General features: G+C 45.0%; 1 protein-coding gene across 1 annotated transcript; it reads left to right on the top strand.

Moving 5' to 3' along the window:
• The first annotated feature begins 6990 nt into the window (after positions 1-6990).
• On the top strand, positions 6991-9518 carry LOC135978444 (uncharacterized). The gene is made up of 2 exons (XM_065579392.1): positions 6991-7712; positions 8984-9518. The coding sequence occupies exons 1-2, from the start codon at positions 7187-7189 to the stop codon at positions 9478-9480; spliced, it is 1023 nt and encodes a 340-aa protein (XP_065435464.1). The 5' UTR covers positions 6991-7186; the 3' UTR covers positions 9481-9518.
• Positions 9519-19250: the final 9732 nt, after the last annotated feature.

A 19250-nucleotide genomic window follows, 5' to 3' on the forward strand; every position in this document is an offset into this window, starting at 1 on the left:
GGGAGCGCGGGGGTGAAAAGGGGGGCTACAATAAATCATGGTTGTCCTTGGGCAACACTCATTTACATATATTTTACATGCCCTCTTTTCTTCATTTTTGTATTTCACTTTAATTGACAAGAATATGCAGAGTTGCTTCATCTGACATGCAACAGAGCTCTTTTCCCCCTCCACCTGATTTCACTTATCCTTGGAGTTATGGAGAACACAGGGAAAATAAGTTTTCCTAAATGCACATTTCATTTTATTTTTTTAAATGAATTAAAGTGCAGTAAAAAAAAAAGGCACTTTAAAAAAAAACAACGGACTCAGAGCCAGACTCTGGTTCCAGTGTTACTACAATACAGTATCTAGAAAATAAACAATAAGTGGCTACTCTCCTTTCTAGTGCACCTGAAAAAAATGGTATTTATTTTATTTATTTATTTTTTAGGAAAGATCAAGGTCCTGGAAAATGTACAAGAAACCATAGAGACTCAGCCTAGGGGAAAAAAATCTTCCCACTCCCCGACCCACATGACTTTTACTAGACTTTCTTGATTCTGTCTCACACTTGCTGGCATGTGAACACCAGGAACTATGTCGCATCTTTCAGAGTAGCAGCCGTGTTAGTCTGTATCCGCAAAAAGAACAGGAGTACTTGTAGCACCTTAGAGACTAACAAATTTATTAGAGCATAAGCTTTTGTGGACTACAGCCCACTTCTTTTAGCAGATGAGATAGCTAATAAATCCCAAGGCGGAGAAGCACCGTGGAGGATTTTTTCTGCTGTGTAATTACAGCCAACAGTTACAGCCAGCTCCTCTGCCCTTCAAGAAATACAAGGCCAGCAACATGAAAATCTGGAAAGATGTTACAATCTACGTGCAGAGGTGTTGTACATAGGGTAAATATGGTACGTCTTCGAGACATCTGCCTGGTTTTGCACTTGATCCAATCACATATGTAAGAATACTGCGTCTAGGTTTAATTCATTTGTGTGAGACTGTCAGACACTTGATACAAGGCAAAATGTACAGGCTAGATCCTCATCGGGTGCTCTACTGATCTCAGTAGGGCGACGCGAATTTATACCAGCGGAGGATTTGGCCCCATGGGAGGTACAGTTGCCGCACATCATACAGACTGCTCCTATTCAATGGCTTCTCTCCCAGTCCCTTGTGGCTAACTCTCCACTGTGCAAATACACACTTCACTTGGGGGGAGGGGTGGAGAGGAAATGGTTGCACTGGAATCAAAGGCCTAGCATTGGGATCAAAGTATAACACAGTGAGATTCTGCTGCATTAACATCCAGGGGAGTCGCAGAGCTAAATGCCAGCTCATTAATGGTATCTGTGAAGCCAACTCAGCCTAGAAAGAACTAACATGTAATGCCGTATTTTAGCACTGAAAGTGTGTGTGTCCAACAAAAGGGGACAGGCCTAAGAAGAGACTACAGCCCGAAGTGGAGCTGTGCAGCGCCCTGAAAGAGAGAACAAGGGGTGAAATCTTGGCCCCACTGAAATACAATGGGAAAGCTCCCACTGACTTCAATGGAAACCGAGTTCCACCCCAGGGGTTTAATCCTGCGGAAGGCAGAAGTAAGCCATGGAGGATAGATCTCCCTGATCCTTTAATCATTTGTATTTATCTGACTGGATCAGACTGTAGGTTCCTCAGGGCAGGGGCTTTGTCTTCTGATGTGTTTGTAAAGCACTTATATGCCAACAGCAGCGTACATATCATTATGAATAACAGTCTCTAAGACAAAGGACTTCTTTTAAAATAGTCGGTGTGAACTTCCAACTTTGGCTCCCGCCCTACTGGGCTGTAAAGGCAGCACAATATGCGGAGGGAGAACTCCCCCAGCTCGGGAGCAGAGAAAAGTTGCCGTAAGCCTAAACTGTGCCCTTTGAAGGCTGTGGCATGGAGGGAGAGTCTGGTGCATCCCAGAGGCAGCCACAAGGAGGTCGTCATAAGGCAGCGCAGCCCAGGGGGCAGCTCTAACGTAAAATGAGGACCACTGTAGTGACCGCTCCACAAGTTGTGCCTCTTTGCAGGGGCAGCTGAGACTCTGCCCCCCACACCCTCCCCACTCCACTCCCTTGTTAAAAAAAAGATGTAGAGAAAATGTATTTTGCGAAGAGGTTGCTGTGCTGGATGTTCCCAGGTTATACAGCCCTTCGTGTTCAATGCTATTGTTAAAAGCTGTTTCCACATGAACCAACTATTGTAAATGAGGTAATGTCGACATTTAACTAATTTCATCCAAACGCCCTCTGCCCCCACCCCCAACAACACAATCTTATTTGCTCCAGCAAATAACTGCAAACTCAAAAGAGAGAACGGGTTAAGTCTCCTCCTTAAAGAAAAGACTATCAGGCCAGTTAACTACTGGGTTTAAGTAGATGTTTTAGAACTAAGGCACAAAGCTCTTCAGCATAATGCATCTTTACAACATCTCTAATCTCCTTTCTAGCACAGGAGGACAGTCTTGTGGTTAAGACACCGGACTAAGACTCAGATGCTGGGTCAAGTCTCAATTTTGCCATTGATTCCTGGGACAAGGCACCTGATCTGTTTGTTCCACATCTGTAAAATGGGTATAAAACTCCCTCTCTCTCAAGCCTTTATCTCGGCTATTTAGATGATACGCTCTTCAGGGGCAGGGACTGCCGGAAAGAAGGGAGAGGAGGTGGTGCTTGTGAGGTGATGGAGTTTACACATATTTGGTAGTGTTTTATAAACAAACACGGGAGAAAATACCACAACATTTTAAAAGAAATTTAAAATGGGGGCTCTACTCACAAGTTTTCATTTTAAAAGTTTTTAAGTTAGTGTCTCTTTAATCTTCATGACGCTTCTACAAATATTTTCAGTACAATGTTGTCAATTTACTCCTAGCAGTTTGCCCCTTGTATTTAACAGTTTTACTGGGGGGAAAGTATAACTAAAATAATCGAACATTTGTGTGCAGGGTGGTTATACTTAAGTCAACGCACAGTATTTTAATTACATGTCTTAATTCAAGAGTGTACTGTTGCTTAAAGAAACATACCAAATGGGAATTCATTCCATGCAGTTTGGAATCTAAAATCATTGATGCAGGTTAAATAAATTCTTGAATTGAACAGAAGTAATTATTTTTTCATCCTTTCGTCTTAATTCAACATACAACAACATATGATGATCTTCAATGTAACTATGCAAAGATTAAAGCCATCGTTTTTTTTTTTAACAGGGGTACCTAAGGCAGCTAAGTAATAGCACCCTGATTTTCTGAAGTGCTGACCACTCACAGAAATCATTAAAGGCAGTGAGAGCTTTTGGTGTAGCACATTTGATAATCAGGCTACTATGATTTACGTGCCCGCATTTAGGCAGTTGGGTCTGTACGTTTTGCCTTAAAATTTTTAAACAGTTAAGATAAAGTCTATTTCACATGCAACAACAAACCAAACATGAGAATCTAATGGAAAATACTTTCCAGTAAGGAGGATGGTTCCACCTAAAACTAAATAAAAGTAACATTTTCTTCATTACCTACTTTGTATTTTAATTATAGCCTCTTAGCGGTACTCATAGCCATTACTCTAAGGTTAGGAGGTATCACACTGCCAGACAATTTGACTTTTCTTTACAAAAATGCCCCAGGGAGTCTTGCTGAAAAGAAAACAAACCCTCCATTGTAGGATTGTTGTTGTAACTAACTTACAATACCAGCAATGATAAAAATTGTATTGAGGCATTTCTGTTGCTATGTTACCAGTGTTGCCTTGTACTTCCTGTATTTCTGAAGATCAGGGGACAAATTCTCTCAGCTCGGACTTCGGTGGAACAGGGCCAGTTGTTGCCAGATGAGGATCTGGCTCCACTGCTTCAAGTTGCTTGGTGCAAATGTAACCCACACACCTCCTGGGTGTGGTGTTCTGTCCCATCTAGTGGCACTGAGACCACTTAGAGAGAAAGAAGGCAATTAAGGAGTCTGCTCTACAGCCTTAACTAACAGGCAGTTGGCTTTTAGCTCATGCGGTAGAGGCTCATGCACTAAGCTCCCAAGATCCCCAGTTCGATCTGGCCCGCTGACGACCTGGGTCTGTTGGTGTTACACTATCCCATGTTAATTTTATTAAATGCTCACTTTGAGCAAAGAAAACACAGGACTCCTTAACCAGTACCCCTCTTCTTGCCCACTAGGAAAATTTTAGCATTTAAAAATTGATGCTGGCAGAATAGAAGTCAGACCTGCATTTACAATTCTGTACTTTCCTGGTGCAATCCTGCACTCAGTAGTACCAGAGAGTTTTGCCTGGATACAAACGGGTGTTTCTGCCTGTGCACAGGCTAACATGATCAAGCGCTCTTGACGGTCCTGATTCACTGAAACAGACCCACCGCCAACTGTTTCTGCACACTTGCAATCTTCCACACTCTGCACACTTCCACTATCCGTCCATTGCACACATGAAAGAAGAAAGGAACACTAGAAATTCTGGTCTGAAACAAAGCATTGCACTGCACTGGGAGCATGCTTCTGTGAGGCTGTATTCACCTCAGAGCAAGCTGCACGGAGACACAATCATTTCCAACTCAGAGCCAGAGCCAAAGCAATTGGCACTTTTAGCAGAGAAGAGCAGCAACAGCTCTTCGTCTAAGGGGATATCTTCCTGTGTGATGGGTTATGTATCCATGCGTCTTCTTCAAAATATTAATGGGATTTGCAGGCATGTCCCTGTGTGCTAATTAGGAATATTAAATGAGTTCAGAACAGCAAATTGGGTTGCAAATACAGAAAAGGTAACTTTTAGGGCTAATTATCAGTTGTTACATCAGGAAAAGATATTAATTAAAAGGGATGGTGGAAACAGGAGCTTTGAGAGCAAAGGAGGCTGCTGCCTTGCACTTGGGAGACCTGGATTCAATTTCCGGTTCGGCCACACACTCTCTATGTAGTTTTGAGCAAGTTATTTAGGCCCAGATCCTCAAAGGTATTCAGTCAGCAGTCAAACTTCCATTGATTTCAATGGAAGTCAGGAGCCTAAAATATCTTTGAGGATTATGGGACTTAAGCACCTGGAAAACTACTGGACTCCACAAACCCTGAGTTGCGAACCAAGGCTCCCTCTACAATGAAGGGGAGAAAGAGGAGCCTCAGAATGGGATCTGAAAGACAGCATGCTAAGTGGGGAGACACCTAAACCAACCAATGCTGACAGTCATAAGCCCCACCCCTTCCAGAATCTTTTCCCAAAGGGAGATTACACAAAAGCACCTGCGAAACTTTATTAACTAAGGGAATAACTATTTCTGAGGCTTCATATTTTGAATGCACCACTATGATGCAACAAAACGTTTTTAATCTGAATATTCAAATAGTGTGTTCCAAGTCCCACAGCTGAGTTAACAGCAAACAGATCAACTGACTTCTTGTCTCTGAGGTCTCTCCAGATCTGTAAAAGTTTGAGGTAGGCACCCAACTCTCATTGACTTTCAACAGAAATTGGGCACCTGACTCCCTTAGCCCTTTTGAAAAATCTCAGCTTAAAGCAACAGACCCAAACATGGCAAGATTTTTTTATGCATGTAGTGTCTGTCATCCCAAAGCACTTTACAAATGATATACACCCCTGAACTACTTCATCCCTGAAATGCACCCACCTCTGAGATGGGGAGTGGTAGCAAGGTGTATAACTGGAATGGAGCACTTTGTATAATAGCAGGCTAGGCAGGAACTATTTTGCCAAGGGCATCAGGGCAAGCCTCTATTTTTTTTTTAAACCAACAGGGGCAACAGGGTCTTTATCATCCAGACGGAGCAGAGAGGGTGCATTTCTAAGGCCTTCCCCCAAAGCCTTCTTTATAGAAATTTGCACCGAACTCAATGGAGCCACTGCAGAAAATCTGCGGTACCTATAGGTCCCATTACCATAGCATCTGAGCACTTCACAATCTTAAAAGTCTTTATCCTCCTTTTGCCCCGGAGAATGGGATTATCCCCATTTTACTGAGGCAACACTGAAGAACAGAGAGGCTAAATGACTTGCCCAAGGTCACACAGGAAGTCTGTGGCAGAGCAGGGACTTCAACTCTAGTCTCCCAAGACCCAGGTTAAAACTCTAACCACTGGACCATCCTACCCTCTCTAGAAATAAAAGGCTGACTGGCCCATGTCAAAATTTGAATCTGCTGTCCTCAGCAGTCTAGGTATTTCAAACCTGATGATTTTCACAACTAAACAGATCCCTCTGCTATAAGGATGCAAAACAATACACAACAGCAGTTACAGTAGAGCGATTATTTGCATGTTCTCCAATACACGTATGTTTAGTTCTTTTAACTTTAAAATAACCAGATAACACCAGTATCAAAAAGGCAAACACATTGACGAGTAAAGAGATTTTTAACTAAATGTTAACAGAAAAAGTAGAACTTCAGCTTAAAATGCTGGCTTTGTGCATTGCTTTAATGGGAGCTGGCTGGAGCGGATACTCAGCAGTATATCTCTCAGTCTAAAACACTCCCATTAACATGTGTAATTCCCCATGCACCAAAGTGAGCGTCTACTCTTAGGAGACACTATAACACCTCTTTGTGGTGATGCATGTTTACGCCTGCAGCAGTTAACAGCTGACAGTAAGAAAAATAAAAATAGCCAACTCTCCCTTTGATTGTCATCACATTTTCCCTTTTTTGTCTGTGACATGTTTTCATCTTGTGACACTTAACAGACCTGCAGTATGGAAAAATCTGACATTCCCTCTATACACCTTCAATGTAGGCAGCTGACACAAAAACCTCCATATTCTACCCTAGTAAATAACTTAGGCCTGGTCTACACTACGACTTTAATTCGGATTTATCAGCTTTAATTCGAATTAACCCTGTAACCGTCCACACAATGACGCTATTTAATTCGATGTAAAGGGCCCTTTAAATCGATTTCTGTACTCCACCCCAACGAGCGGAGTAGTGCCAAAATCGATTTTAGCAATTCGATTTAGGGTTAGTGTGGCCGCAATTCGATGGTATTGGCATCCGGGAGCTATCCCACAGTGCATCATTGTGACCGCTCTGGACAGCAATCTGAACTCGGATGCACTGGCCAGGTAGACAGGAAAAGCCCCGCGAACATTTGAATTTCATTTCCTGTTTGCCCAGCATGGAGAGCACAGGTGACCACAGATACCTCATCAGCACAGGTAACCATGCAGGCTGATAATCGAAAAAGAGCACCAGCATGGACCGTGAGGGAGGTACTGGATCTCATCGCTGTATGGGGAGAGGATTCAGTGCTTGCAGAACTTCGTTCTAAAAGACGAAATGCAAAAACTTTTGAAAAAATCTCCAAGGGCATGATGGAGAGAGGCCACAATAGGGACTCTGAGCAGTGCCGCGTGAAAGTCAAGGAGCTCAGACAAGCCTATCAGAAAACAAAGGAGGCAAACGGTCGCTCCGGGTCAGAGCCGCGGACATGCCGCTACTACGCCGAGCTGCATGCAATTCTAGGGGGGGCTGCCACCACTACCCCACCTTTGTTCGTGGATTCTGGGTCGGGGATAGTCTCGACGCCTGAGGATTCTGCCGATGGGGTGGAGGAGGAGGAGGAGGATGAGCTTGCAGAGAGCACACAGCACTCCCTTCTCCCCAACAGCCAGGATCTTTTTATCACCCCGACTGAAGTACCCTCCCAAGCCAGTACCCAAGACTCTGACCCCATGGAAGGGACCTCAGGTGAGTTTACCTTTTAAAATATAAAACTTGTTTTAAAAGCAAACGGTTTTTAATGATTACTTTGCCTGACTTTGCATTCGCGGTCAGTTCAGCTACTGGAAAAGTCTGTAGCTACTGGAAAAGTCTGTTAACGTGTCTGGGGATGGAGCGGAAATCCTCCAGGGACATCTCAATGAAGCTCTCCTGGAGGTACTCCGAAAGCCTTGCCAGAAGGTTTCTGGGCAGTGCATCTTTATTCCCTCCTCCATGGTAGGACACTTGACCACGCCATGCTTGCAGCAAGTAATCTGGTATCATTGCCTGACAAAGCCTGGCAGCGTATGGTCCCGGTGTTTGCTGGCATTCAAGCAACATCCGTTCTTTATCTTGTTGTGTAATCCTCAGGAGAGTGATATCACTCCTGGTAACCTGGTTGAAATACGGGAACTTAATTAAGGGGACAGAGGTGGCCGTTCCTACTGGGCTGTTTGCCTGTGGCGGAAAATAAATCCTTCCCTGCAGTTAGCCAAGCGCAGATGGGAAATTGGCCCTGAGTTTTTCGCGTTTGGCTAGCAGGGATCTTCCCTGTTACCAGCCACGCGGTGGGGGGAGGGTACCGTGATCATCCCAGAGAATTCATGGCGGGGGGGGGGGGGGGGCGGCGGCGGGGGGGGGGGGTAGTTTGGTGCCTGCAGGGATCTTCCCTGATACCAGCCACGCGGTGGGGGGAGGGTACCGTGATCATCCGAGAATTCATGGCGAGTGGGGGGGGGGGGCGGCGGCGGCGGGGGGGGTAGTTTGGTGCCTGCAGGGATCTTCCCTGATACCAGCCACGCGGTGGGGGGGAGGGGTACAGCGATCATCCCAGAGAATTCATGGCGAGAGGGGGGGGGGGTTAGTTTGTTTTCTGGTGCTGCTGAATGTTAACAGAAAAACCGCAGCACTCTACTTGCCTGAAGGGGCCCAGACAAGCCCCACCACACTGCCCCCCGCCCCCCCCCAACTGGCTGAGATTGGCCAGGCTTCTGCAGCACTCTACAAGCTATGCTTGGTATGAAAGGACGGCGCAGAAGCTTACCATGGCCGCATGCAAGCCGAATTCTGTTGCCCAGACCTGTGATCTCTAGCAGCAAAGCCACAGGCACTCAGCATTAAGAGGCAAAATGCGACCTTGCACAGAAATCACATGTGCTATGTAATGTGAACAGTGTTGGTCACCGTGAAAGAGTATAAGCATTGTTCTGCAAAATGTAGCTTTTAAAACAATTCTCTCTTTTTTCCCCTCCCTACAGCAGCTGCAAATTCCTCAAGCCTCCCTCCTCCATCCCGAAGGTTATCACAGATAAGGCGTCGTAAGAAGAAGACGCGAGACGAGATGTTTTCTGAAATTATGCAATCCAGCAGGAGTGACAGAGCTCATCTGAATGAGTGGAAGGAAACAGTTTCAAAGTATAGGAAAGAAGTCAGTGAACGTGAGGAGAGGAGGGACCAACGTGAGGAGAGGAGGGACCAACGTGAGGAGAGGAGAGATGCTCGAGATGAGAGGTGGCGGCAGGAAGACCAGAGGATGAAGGATGCAACGCTGGGGCTGCTCCGGCGTCTGGTGGAGGTTCAGGAACGGCTGCTGGAAAACAGACTGCCGCTTCAGCAACTGTTCCACCCTCCCCCCTCCCCATGTTCCGTATCCTCCTCACCCAGACGTGTAAGAACTCGGGGGGGGGGGAGGCTCCGTACACCTTCCCATTCCACCCCAGTAGACAGCCCAAGCAAAAGGCTGTCATTTTTTTAACCTTTTCTTTGTGGCTTTTTCCTTCCCAGCAATCCTCCTCCCAAATACCACCCGGGTTCCCTCCCTCTTTTTCTAATCTATTAATAAAGAATAAATGATTTTTAAATGATAGTGACTTTATTTGGTTTGAAAGAAAGCTGGGGGAAGGGGCAGGGTGGATTCCTTACAGAAAATCAGTCAATAAAGGGGGCGGGTTTTCATGAAGGAGAAACAAACAGATATTTCACACTGTAGCCTGGCCAGCCATGAAACTGGTTTTTAAAGCTTCTCTGATGCACAGCGCTTCTTGGTGTGATCTTCTAATCGCCCTGGTGTCTGGCTGCGCGTAATCAGCAGCCAGGCGATTTGCCTCAGCCTCCCACCCCGCCATAAAGGTCTCCCCCTTACTTTCACAGAGATTGTGGAGCACACAGCAAGCAGAAATAACAATGGGGAGATTTCTTTGGCTGAGGTCAGAGCGAGTCAATAATGATCTCCAGCGACCTTTTAAACGGCCAAATGCACATTCTACCACCATTCTGCACTTGCTTAGCCTGTAGTTAAACAGCTCCTGACTCCTGTCCAGGCTGCTTGTGTATGGCTTCATAAGCCATGGCATTAAGGGGTAGGCTGGGTCCCCAAGAATAACTATGGGCATTTCAACATCCCCAACGGTTATTTTCTGGTCCGGAAAGTAAGTCCCTTGCTGCAGCCCTTTAAACAGAGTAGTGTTCCTGAAGACGCGAGCGTCATGAACCCTTCCCGCCCAGCCCGCGTTGATGTTGGTGAAACGTCCCTTGTGATCCACAAGTGCTTGCAGCACCATTGAAAAGTACCCCTTGCGGTTTATGTACTCGGTGGCTTGGTGCTCCGGTGCCAAGATAGGGATATGGGTTCCGTCTATCGCCCCACCACAGTTAGGGAATCCCATTGCAGCAAAACCATCCACTATAGCCTGCACATTTCCCAGAGTCACTAACTTTCGTAGCAGCACCTGAGTGATTGCTTTGGCTACTTGCATCACAGCAGCCCCCACAGTAGATTTGCCCACTCCAAATTGATTCCCGACTGACCGGTAGCTGTCTGGCGTTGCAAGCTTCCACAGGGCTATCGCCACGCGCTTCTCAACTGTGAGGGCTGCTCTCATCTTGGTATTCTGGCGTTTCAGGGCAGGGGACAGCAAGTCACAAAGTTCCATGAAAGTGCCCTTACGCATGCGAAAGTTCCGCAGCCACTGGGAATCGTCCCAGACCTGCAACACTATGCGGTCCCACCAGTCTGTGCTTGTTTCCCTTGCCCAGAATCGGCGTTCCATGGATAGAATCTGCCCCATTAACAACATGATCTCCAAAGCACCGGGGCCCGCGGTTTCACTGAATTCTGTGTCCGTGTCCGTGTCCATGTCCTCATCATGCTTGTCGCTGCGCTGCCGCCGCCGCTGCCTCCTCTCCTCGTTTTTCTGGTCCTGGCGGAGCATAAACTCCACGAGAACGCGCGAGGTGTTTACAATATTCATGAGTGCTGTCTTGACCTCAGCGGGCTCCATGCTTGCCGTGGTATGGAGTCTGCAGTGTTCACCCACCCAGGAAAAAAGGCGTGAAAATGGTTGTCTGCCGTCCGTTGCTTTCATGCAGGGAGGGAGGGAGGGAGGAAGTGAGGCTGTACCCAGAACCACCTGCGACGATGTTTTTTGTCCCATCAGGCACTGGGATTTTAACCCACAATCCCAATGGGCGCGGGAGACTGCGGGAACTATGGGATAGCTATGGAATTGCTACCCACAGTGCAACGGTGCAGAAATCGACGCTAGCCCCGGTACTTGGACGCACACCACCGAATTACTGTGCTAGTGTGGCCGCACTCATTTCGACTTTATACAACCTGTTTCTCAAATCCGAATTATCTAAATTCGGATTAATCCCGTAGTGTAGACATACCCTTAGAGCCCGCTCCTACTCCTACTGAATTCAACAGAAAAACTCCCATTGACTTCAAAGAGAGCAAGAAATTGCTCTTCATGTACAGCTTGGTCAGTGGGGTTGATCTTTTAAAAGACTTTTGTCTGCATGAAAACATGAAGGTCAGACTTATAGTCTCTTTAGTAGAAGTAAATGAGTCTGATTTGGTTACAAGTCACAGAAAAGCTTCCAACTGTGAGCTACCACCTGATATTGAAATGTTTTCTCCCCACTAATTCCATCTAAACATTTCACATTCACCTTAAAGTTATGATGTCTCTTCCTTAATATTGTCTCATTACACTTTATTTAAGGAGGCAGTGTGGCCTAGTGGACGGAGCATCGGACAGAAAATGAGGAGACCAAGATTCTATTCCTGACTCTGCCACTGGCTGGATGAGTGACCTTGGGCAAGTCACGTCACCTCTCTGTGCCTCAGTTTCCCCATCTGTAAAATAGGGATAATGCTACTGATCTTCTTTCTAAAATGCTTTGACATCTACTGATGAAGAGAGATCTATTATAGGGGTTTTTATTATATTAAAAAGAAAGGGCTTGGTCCTATTCCCATCTGAGTCAATGACACAACTCCCATTGACTACTCTAGTGCAGGATCAGGGCCAAATTGCCTTTAAATGTTATCCTTCTGCCTGCCAGACTGCTGGAATGGTATGTGGCATCCCTCACATGCCATTTTCCATCCCTAATGAGCTAGTAAAATAAGGGGAAAGTAGCAGCAGTATAAGGCCCTAATGACCTCTCCAGTAAATTATTCACCAGACTCAACAAACCGCATCAAAGCTTAGTTTTTACACTGAGCCTTAACTAGCAGCAGACGGTTTCACTTTTACAATATGTTGTTTCCTTTTCAAGGTCTTGTACCACCTGTTCCTTTCGCTCACTGTTTCTGCTTGAAGACATCGCCGGCAATTGAGTTTGTCATCAAAAAAATTTAGAACACATACTTTGTTAAGTAGCCAGCTCTAAGGAGCTGTTGGCCTGGCCTCAATATGGAGAGCTTCCCAGGAGCTCTCTCAATAACATTTTTCTGGCCCTGCCTCTGAGTTCCACATTTAGCAATCTGATGCTCAGCCTAACGCTCATTTCAGCCTTTGCTGTGACTCTCAGAACACTACTTTCCCAGCTCCGCCCATTTAGACGATATGTAGTTTAGCGCAGGGGTAGTCAATAGGCAGACCGCGGGTCCAATCTGGACCGCCGGACACTTTTGAACGGACCCCAAAATATTTTAATTGACTTATTATCTTTTTTTTATTATTATTATTTTCTCTGGAGTCTGGACCTTGACTATACCTTGACCAAGAAATTTGGATCTTGACAAAAAATAATTGATTACCCTTGGTTTAGAGCATTCAAAACAAAACTCCCCACTTCCAGGCTTCAGCATGTCTACTGGCCTGTGGCATCAGCAAAACCAGTCCCAATGTCCAGACATCGCTAAAAGGAACAGACAGCAGGCCAGGCCCAACGCTGGTGTAAATCAGTGTAGCTGCATTGACTTCAATGGCACTATGTCAGTTTCCACCAATTGGGCATCTGGCCCATGGGACCTAATATTGCAACCATTATTCACATAAGTACTCCTCTCTTGTTCAATGACATCACCACCCCACACTCCACCCAGTGCCTGTACCTTCCCTAATGCAGATCCAAACACAGGAGAGAGCCTTCCACTGGCTCCTAAGAATGAAATAGGGCAGGGGCCACAGAGGCATGTGACCTCTCCTCCCACATGGTAACAGTTGGGATCCACACACAGATCTTTAAGGCACAGCCCAGCCCACAGATAAGGGCTGTTAACTATGTGATTCTGTACCCATAACAGATCTCATCCATTGTGTGCATCTTTAGAACTTCACACTACTGACCTGCTAACAGCTTCACTGCTGCTCACCGTTAATGGGAGTGCCACACACATGCAGTAAATCAGCACGCTGCATATTCTTGCAATGTTTTGTTGGGAGGGTAGGTGTCATAACTATGAAGGGAAGGGTAACAGCTGTCCTGTGTACAGTACTATAAAATCCCTCCTGGCCAGAGACTCCAAAATCCTTTTCCCTGTAAAGGGTTAAGAAGCTCAGGTAACCTGGCTGGCATCTGACCTAAAGGACCAATAAGGGGACAAGATACTTTCAAATCTTGGGGGGGGGGGGGGGAAGGCTTTTGTTTGTGTTCTTTGTTTGGGAGTGTGTTCGTTCTCGGGACTGAGAGGGACCAGACATCAATCCAGGTTCTCCACATCTTTCTAAACAAGTCTCTCCTATTTCAAACTTGTAAGTAAATAGCCAGGCAAGGCGTGTTAGTTTTCCTTTGTTTTCTCAACTTGTAAATGTACCTTTTACTAGAGTGTTTAACTTTGTTTGCTGTACTTTGAACCTGAGACTAGAGGGGAGTCCTCTGAGCTCTTTAAGTTTGATTACCCTGTAAGGTTAATTTCCATACTGATTTTACAGAGATGATTTTTATCTTTTTCTTTAATTAAAAGCCTTCTTTTTAAGAACCTGATTGATTTTTCCTTGTTTTAAGATCCAAGGGGTTGGGATCTTGATTCACCAGGAGCTGGTGAGAGGAAGGAGGGGAATGGTTAATTTCTCCTTGTTTTAGATCCCAGGGGGTTGGATCTGTATTCACCAGGAGTTGGTGGGAGGAAGGAGGGGGAATGGTTAATTTCTCCTTGGTTTAAGATCCAAGGCGTTTGGATCTGTATTCACCAGGGAATTGGTGAAGGTCTCTCAAGGCTACCCAGGGAAGGAAATTAGCCTTGGGATGGTGGCAGCGGACCAGAGCTAAGCTGGTAGTTAAGCTTAGAAGTTTTCATGCAGGCCCCTACATTTGTACCCTAAAGTTCAAAGTGGGGATACAGCCTTGACAGTAGGCAACATTAAAGCGGCTGCTTCAGATTTGCCGTTCTAAATGCAAGAACTCTGTCTCACTGACTACCACTCGGTACCTGCTCACTTCCTCAGAATGGACTGAAAACCTGCCAGGCTCAGAAAAACGGGCAAACACAAAGAGAGCTTAAAGTCACGGGCAGCTAGTTGTGTGTGCTCTCATGATCAGGGTTCAGCAACTTCATAGATTCCAAGGCGAGAAAGGATCACTATGATCATCTAATCTGACATCCTGTAGAACATTTATAATTATTCCAAAATAATTCCTACAGCAGATATTTTAGTACAACATCCAATCACTGTTAGAAACGTATGCCTTATTTCCAGTCTGAATGTGTCTAGCTTCATCTTCCAGCCATTGGATCATGTTCCACCTTTCTCTGCTATATTAAAGGGCCCATTATTAAATATTTGTTCTTTATGTAGGTATTTATAGAAAGTAGTCAAGTCACCCCTTAACCTTCTCTTTGTTAAGCTAAATAGATTGAGCTCCTTGAATCTATCATTATAAAGCACATTTTCTATTCCTTTAATCACTCGCGGCTCTTCTCTGAGCCCTCTCCAATTTACGAACAGCCTGCTTCAATTATTGACACCAGAACTGGACACAGTATCCCAGCACCAGTTGCACAGTGCCAACTATAGGGGTAAACTAACCTCTCTACTTCCGATTCCCCTATTTGTGCTTATGCAAACCTAGGCATTACAGATACAATACATTTCCATCTAAGGTACTTATCAGGCCCCCTATTACCACAGTACTTGAGTATCTCACAATTGTTAGCATATTGTAACCTCACAACATCCCTGTGAGGTGAGGAAGCGCTATTTGGCCATTTTATAGACGGGGAACAGAGAGACTATGGCCCAGACTTTTAAAGCTACTTAGGCATTGCTGTGCTCAACATTGCAATGCCTAATTGATTCAGGCACCTAAATCTCATTTTCAAAACACATTTAGGAGCCTAAACCCTCCTGACTTGTCCAAGGTCACACAGGATGCATGTTGCAGAACAAGGACTTGAACCCAGGTCTGCCAAGGTCTAGGCTAGCATTCTAACTACTGGGTCATCCTTCCTATCCTCCCCTTCACCTAGCACTACCTTGCTTTTGTGCTATGTCCTTGGATCAGTTATCTGGCGGTTTGATTACACGGAAGTTTTAACAGAAAAAGTTGAGTTTTTGTGAAAATGTTTCAGGTTTTCATAGACAAACCAAACATTTTCCCTATTGAAAATTTTCAATCAACCTTACAGGGAGTCTTTAGGAGGGACCTGGATGGTTTGGTGAAGTGGGTGGGGAGGATGTTCCATGCAAAGGGGCTGCATAGAAAAAGGCGTGGAAGCTGCAGCGTTGAAATCGACATTGCTGGTGCAGTGGAGGGGTGAGGAAAATGCAGTGATATGAGTTTGGATATGCAGATGAGAGAGAATTTGTGTAGCACCTTGAAGGCCAGACAAGAAATTTAACCTCAATGGGCTGGGCAAGAGGGAGCCAGCATAGGTATCCACAGAGTGGTGAGACAAGGTCAGATTAAGAGAAAAAGAAGATAATTTTTGTAGCTGGATTTTAGATTGGCAGGAAGGAGCAATATGGGTGTCAGGGAGACTGCAGTAATGCAGGTGGGAGGCAATCAGGGCAGGGAGAGATGATTTATCAGTCAAGACAGAAGGGGACAGGTGAAGTTTTGTATGTATTGTGGAGATGGAAACAGCTGGATCTGAACATGGCCTGGATTTGTGGGGGAGGGGAGGAGAGGAGAAAGAAGATAATATTGGTGAAAGAGAAAAGTTGGGCAACTAATACAATTTCAACTGAAAAACTTCATTGGGTCTTGCGCTGTGTCTTCCCTTGGCAAATAGATGGAAATTGCTATACGTCTGGTTTACTAAAATGCAATTCAGATAATTGATTACTACATTTAATTAAGAAGTAATTTCTCTTCCCTCTGTGCACAGAAGAGAATAAAACTTCTCCACATGGTCAACTGTTTCTGGATATTATCAGATCAAGCACAGTCTATACTGTAGCTAAATGGACGGTGTGAGTCATTTAATAGCAGATGTTAAAGAACGGAATTAACATTCTTCTGAAATCATTTTTGGGAAGCACACTCCATCCTCAGAAGGTCACTTAACGTCTCATTAACCTGTTCTTACTTCAGTGAAGCAGCATCTGTGTGTTTCCCTGTACACTGGTCATAAGCCATTGCCATATCTTTACTGCATCATTCAAGTTAGCAAATGCACCTTCAAAAGTCATAGCCCCATGTGTGTACGTGCATGGACATGTGAAGACATTAAATGGAATGGAAGGGGCTAAAGAAAATAATCCACACCCAGGTACTCAGAAATGTTCTGCACACATTCCTCTAAATTTGGAAAATCTTGGCTCTTCATTTAAATGCTTAAATGTGACCCAAGCACTTTTGAAAATCTTGCCCCACCTGTGGGAGCCAAGCACTTCTGAAAAACCTGGCTCAGAGCAAGCAGAAGGGTTTCTGGAAATGTTCAAGTTTTTTCATTTCTTTCTATTACGTTCTTCAGAGGTAGAATTAAAAGTCTGCAAAACCAATTTCAAATGCAGTGTTTCCTAAGGAAGCCAGGCTTAGCTTTGATCTTTGGGCTAAGGATTATCTCATACTACATGCGTATGCAGCATCTAGCAAAATCCCTCCCCACCCCACCCCATGTTAGTTGTGCCTTTTAGTTAGTTATAGTTGTAGTATGGCAAAATGTGTGAATGAATTGATCAGATATGTCAACTAAAACCTATTGTTATTTGTGATTAGGTTTTATTAATAGCAGGCAGCACATTCAATACATATTCTCCAGGATTTAGGCACAGATTTCTAAGGGTATTTAGCTGTTGCTGCAGTCAGGATAGCAATGCCTAAGTACCCTTAAAAATCTGGACCTCAGTGCTCAAACCTGCTCACACAAAGTAAAAGGCAAAACTCCGACTGGCTTCAACAGTGTACTTTTAAAATTAAAATCACTGGTGTTAGACTGACTTACAGCTTCTGAGGACCTGGCCCACAGTGCACATCTACAAAGCCAGGTAAGTGCCCCTTTGCCATGCAGTGACTAATATTCAGTACTCGTTTTAACTGCACATGTTCAAGTCAACAAAGAGCTGCTAACAAAGAAAAATAATGATGCCTGTTTACTCTCCTATTGAAGTCATGCAGAGTTTTGCCATTGACTTAGTGGCATCAGAATCAGGGCCAATAGCAGTCTGAACTTATACATGGGCATGGACAACTATGGCTTAGGGGAATTTTATCTGCCCCTCCTCCCCAATTCAGTGGAATCCTTCTATCCAATCTAATTGGGACAAGGGAAAGATCAGAATCAAAAATTCAGATAATCAGGAGAATTAGCAGGGCTCTGGCAGTCAGCCCCAGGAGGCCGGGCTCCAACTGTCAGCCCAGTCACCCGGGACTGACAGCCCAAGCCCTGCTGCCCAGTTAGGTTAATACAGAGGGCTGGATAATGGAGGTTTGGATAAATAAGGTTCTACTGTATTTTTAACGCATTAAAAGATTTCATTTTATCACCTGGAAAACACATACAGTACATGTTGTTTGTACTTCACTCAGTCACTCCTCACTTAGTAAGACTGGCATAGCATTTCAGAATTAAAAACACACAATCCTTGGGCAAACTGGAGCATTTAGCTGGCCTCTTGGCTTTCTATAGTCACTGTGTTCTTTGTAGGACAGTCTAGAACGTAGCAGACTGAAGAAAGGAAACACCTCATAGCTGATCGGCTGATTACACTGGAAAACAACTGCTTTTATGTTTTGCTTATTTCACCACCTGGGTTCCTTTCTCACCCAGAGATGCTGACAAGGCAATGACTACAAATAAGATGGCAGCTGGAGGCTCTTTGACTCCCAGGCATGATGGGACTGATGCAAAAGGACAGCAAAGAATCCTGGGGGCTCCCTGATGCCTGGCCTCCCAAGTCACACAAGTTCCATGAGCTTTTTTCCCCCCAAAGTGAGAAGCCAATCAAGAGGCTCTGGGAGTCAGCCCCACAGGAGTGGCAGCTGGCTGGACCTATCCAGGTCTCCCTAGAGAGAGATCAGAAACACACACACACACACACACGATCATGCGATAAGAAGGGAAACAGCCAGGTTGGCTGCAGAAATAATGGGAGAAGCACAGCCAGTGAACCTCACCCAGGTACACAGAATTCCCCTTCCCAAGGAGAGGAGACACTGTTTGCTGAGCCATATCCCAGCCAGGGAAGAAAGAGCTTGACCCTGCTGCAGGAGAGACCTTCGGCCTAGCCCTGGCTCCAACAGCCAGCTGACACCCTGGAGGAAAGAGAGAGACTTCAAACAATCGAGCCCATCAGAGGGCGGTACCTCTCATAGACTGAAAAGAGCAAACTGGGAGTTATCAGGGGGTTGTCCCTGCTACAATAATTAGATAGTGTAAAAACAACAGTCAGAAGCTGTTTTATTATTTTTTAACTCCAGCCCCTCCCCCAGTGAAGAATTGTCTACACTCTTGTTATATAATCTTTTTCTTAGTAGATAATGATAGGATGCTCCATTAAGTTCCACAAACTAACATTTCTGGTTGCATCTGCGGTTGGGATGCATTAGTGTATTCTATAAACATCCCCAATAAAACGGTTGGGCAAAACAGAGAAAAGAAACCTCAGACAATGGATTCCGTGTTGTAACTGATAGACTGTCTATCAGTTCATTTTGCGGTAAATGTTCTTGGCAGCTGCTCCACCAAAACGTGATATTTGAGAATCGAAAAATGCTCTGTTGATTCAGGTTACAGTACTTGTGCTCAGTAGGCCTGGCTCTTGGATATGTTAACTGACACTGTCTGTAAGACAATTTCTACTGAAAACAGAAACATCTGTACAAAGAAGTTGGCAAATTCACTGTGCA

The sequence above is a fragment of the Chrysemys picta genome, unplaced genomic scaffold (genome assembly GCF_011386835.1).
Source record: "Chrysemys picta bellii isolate R12L10 unplaced genomic scaffold, ASM1138683v2 scaf266, whole genome shotgun sequence".
In the NCBI taxonomy this organism is placed as follows: Eukaryota; Metazoa; Chordata; order Testudines; family Emydidae; genus Chrysemys; species Chrysemys picta.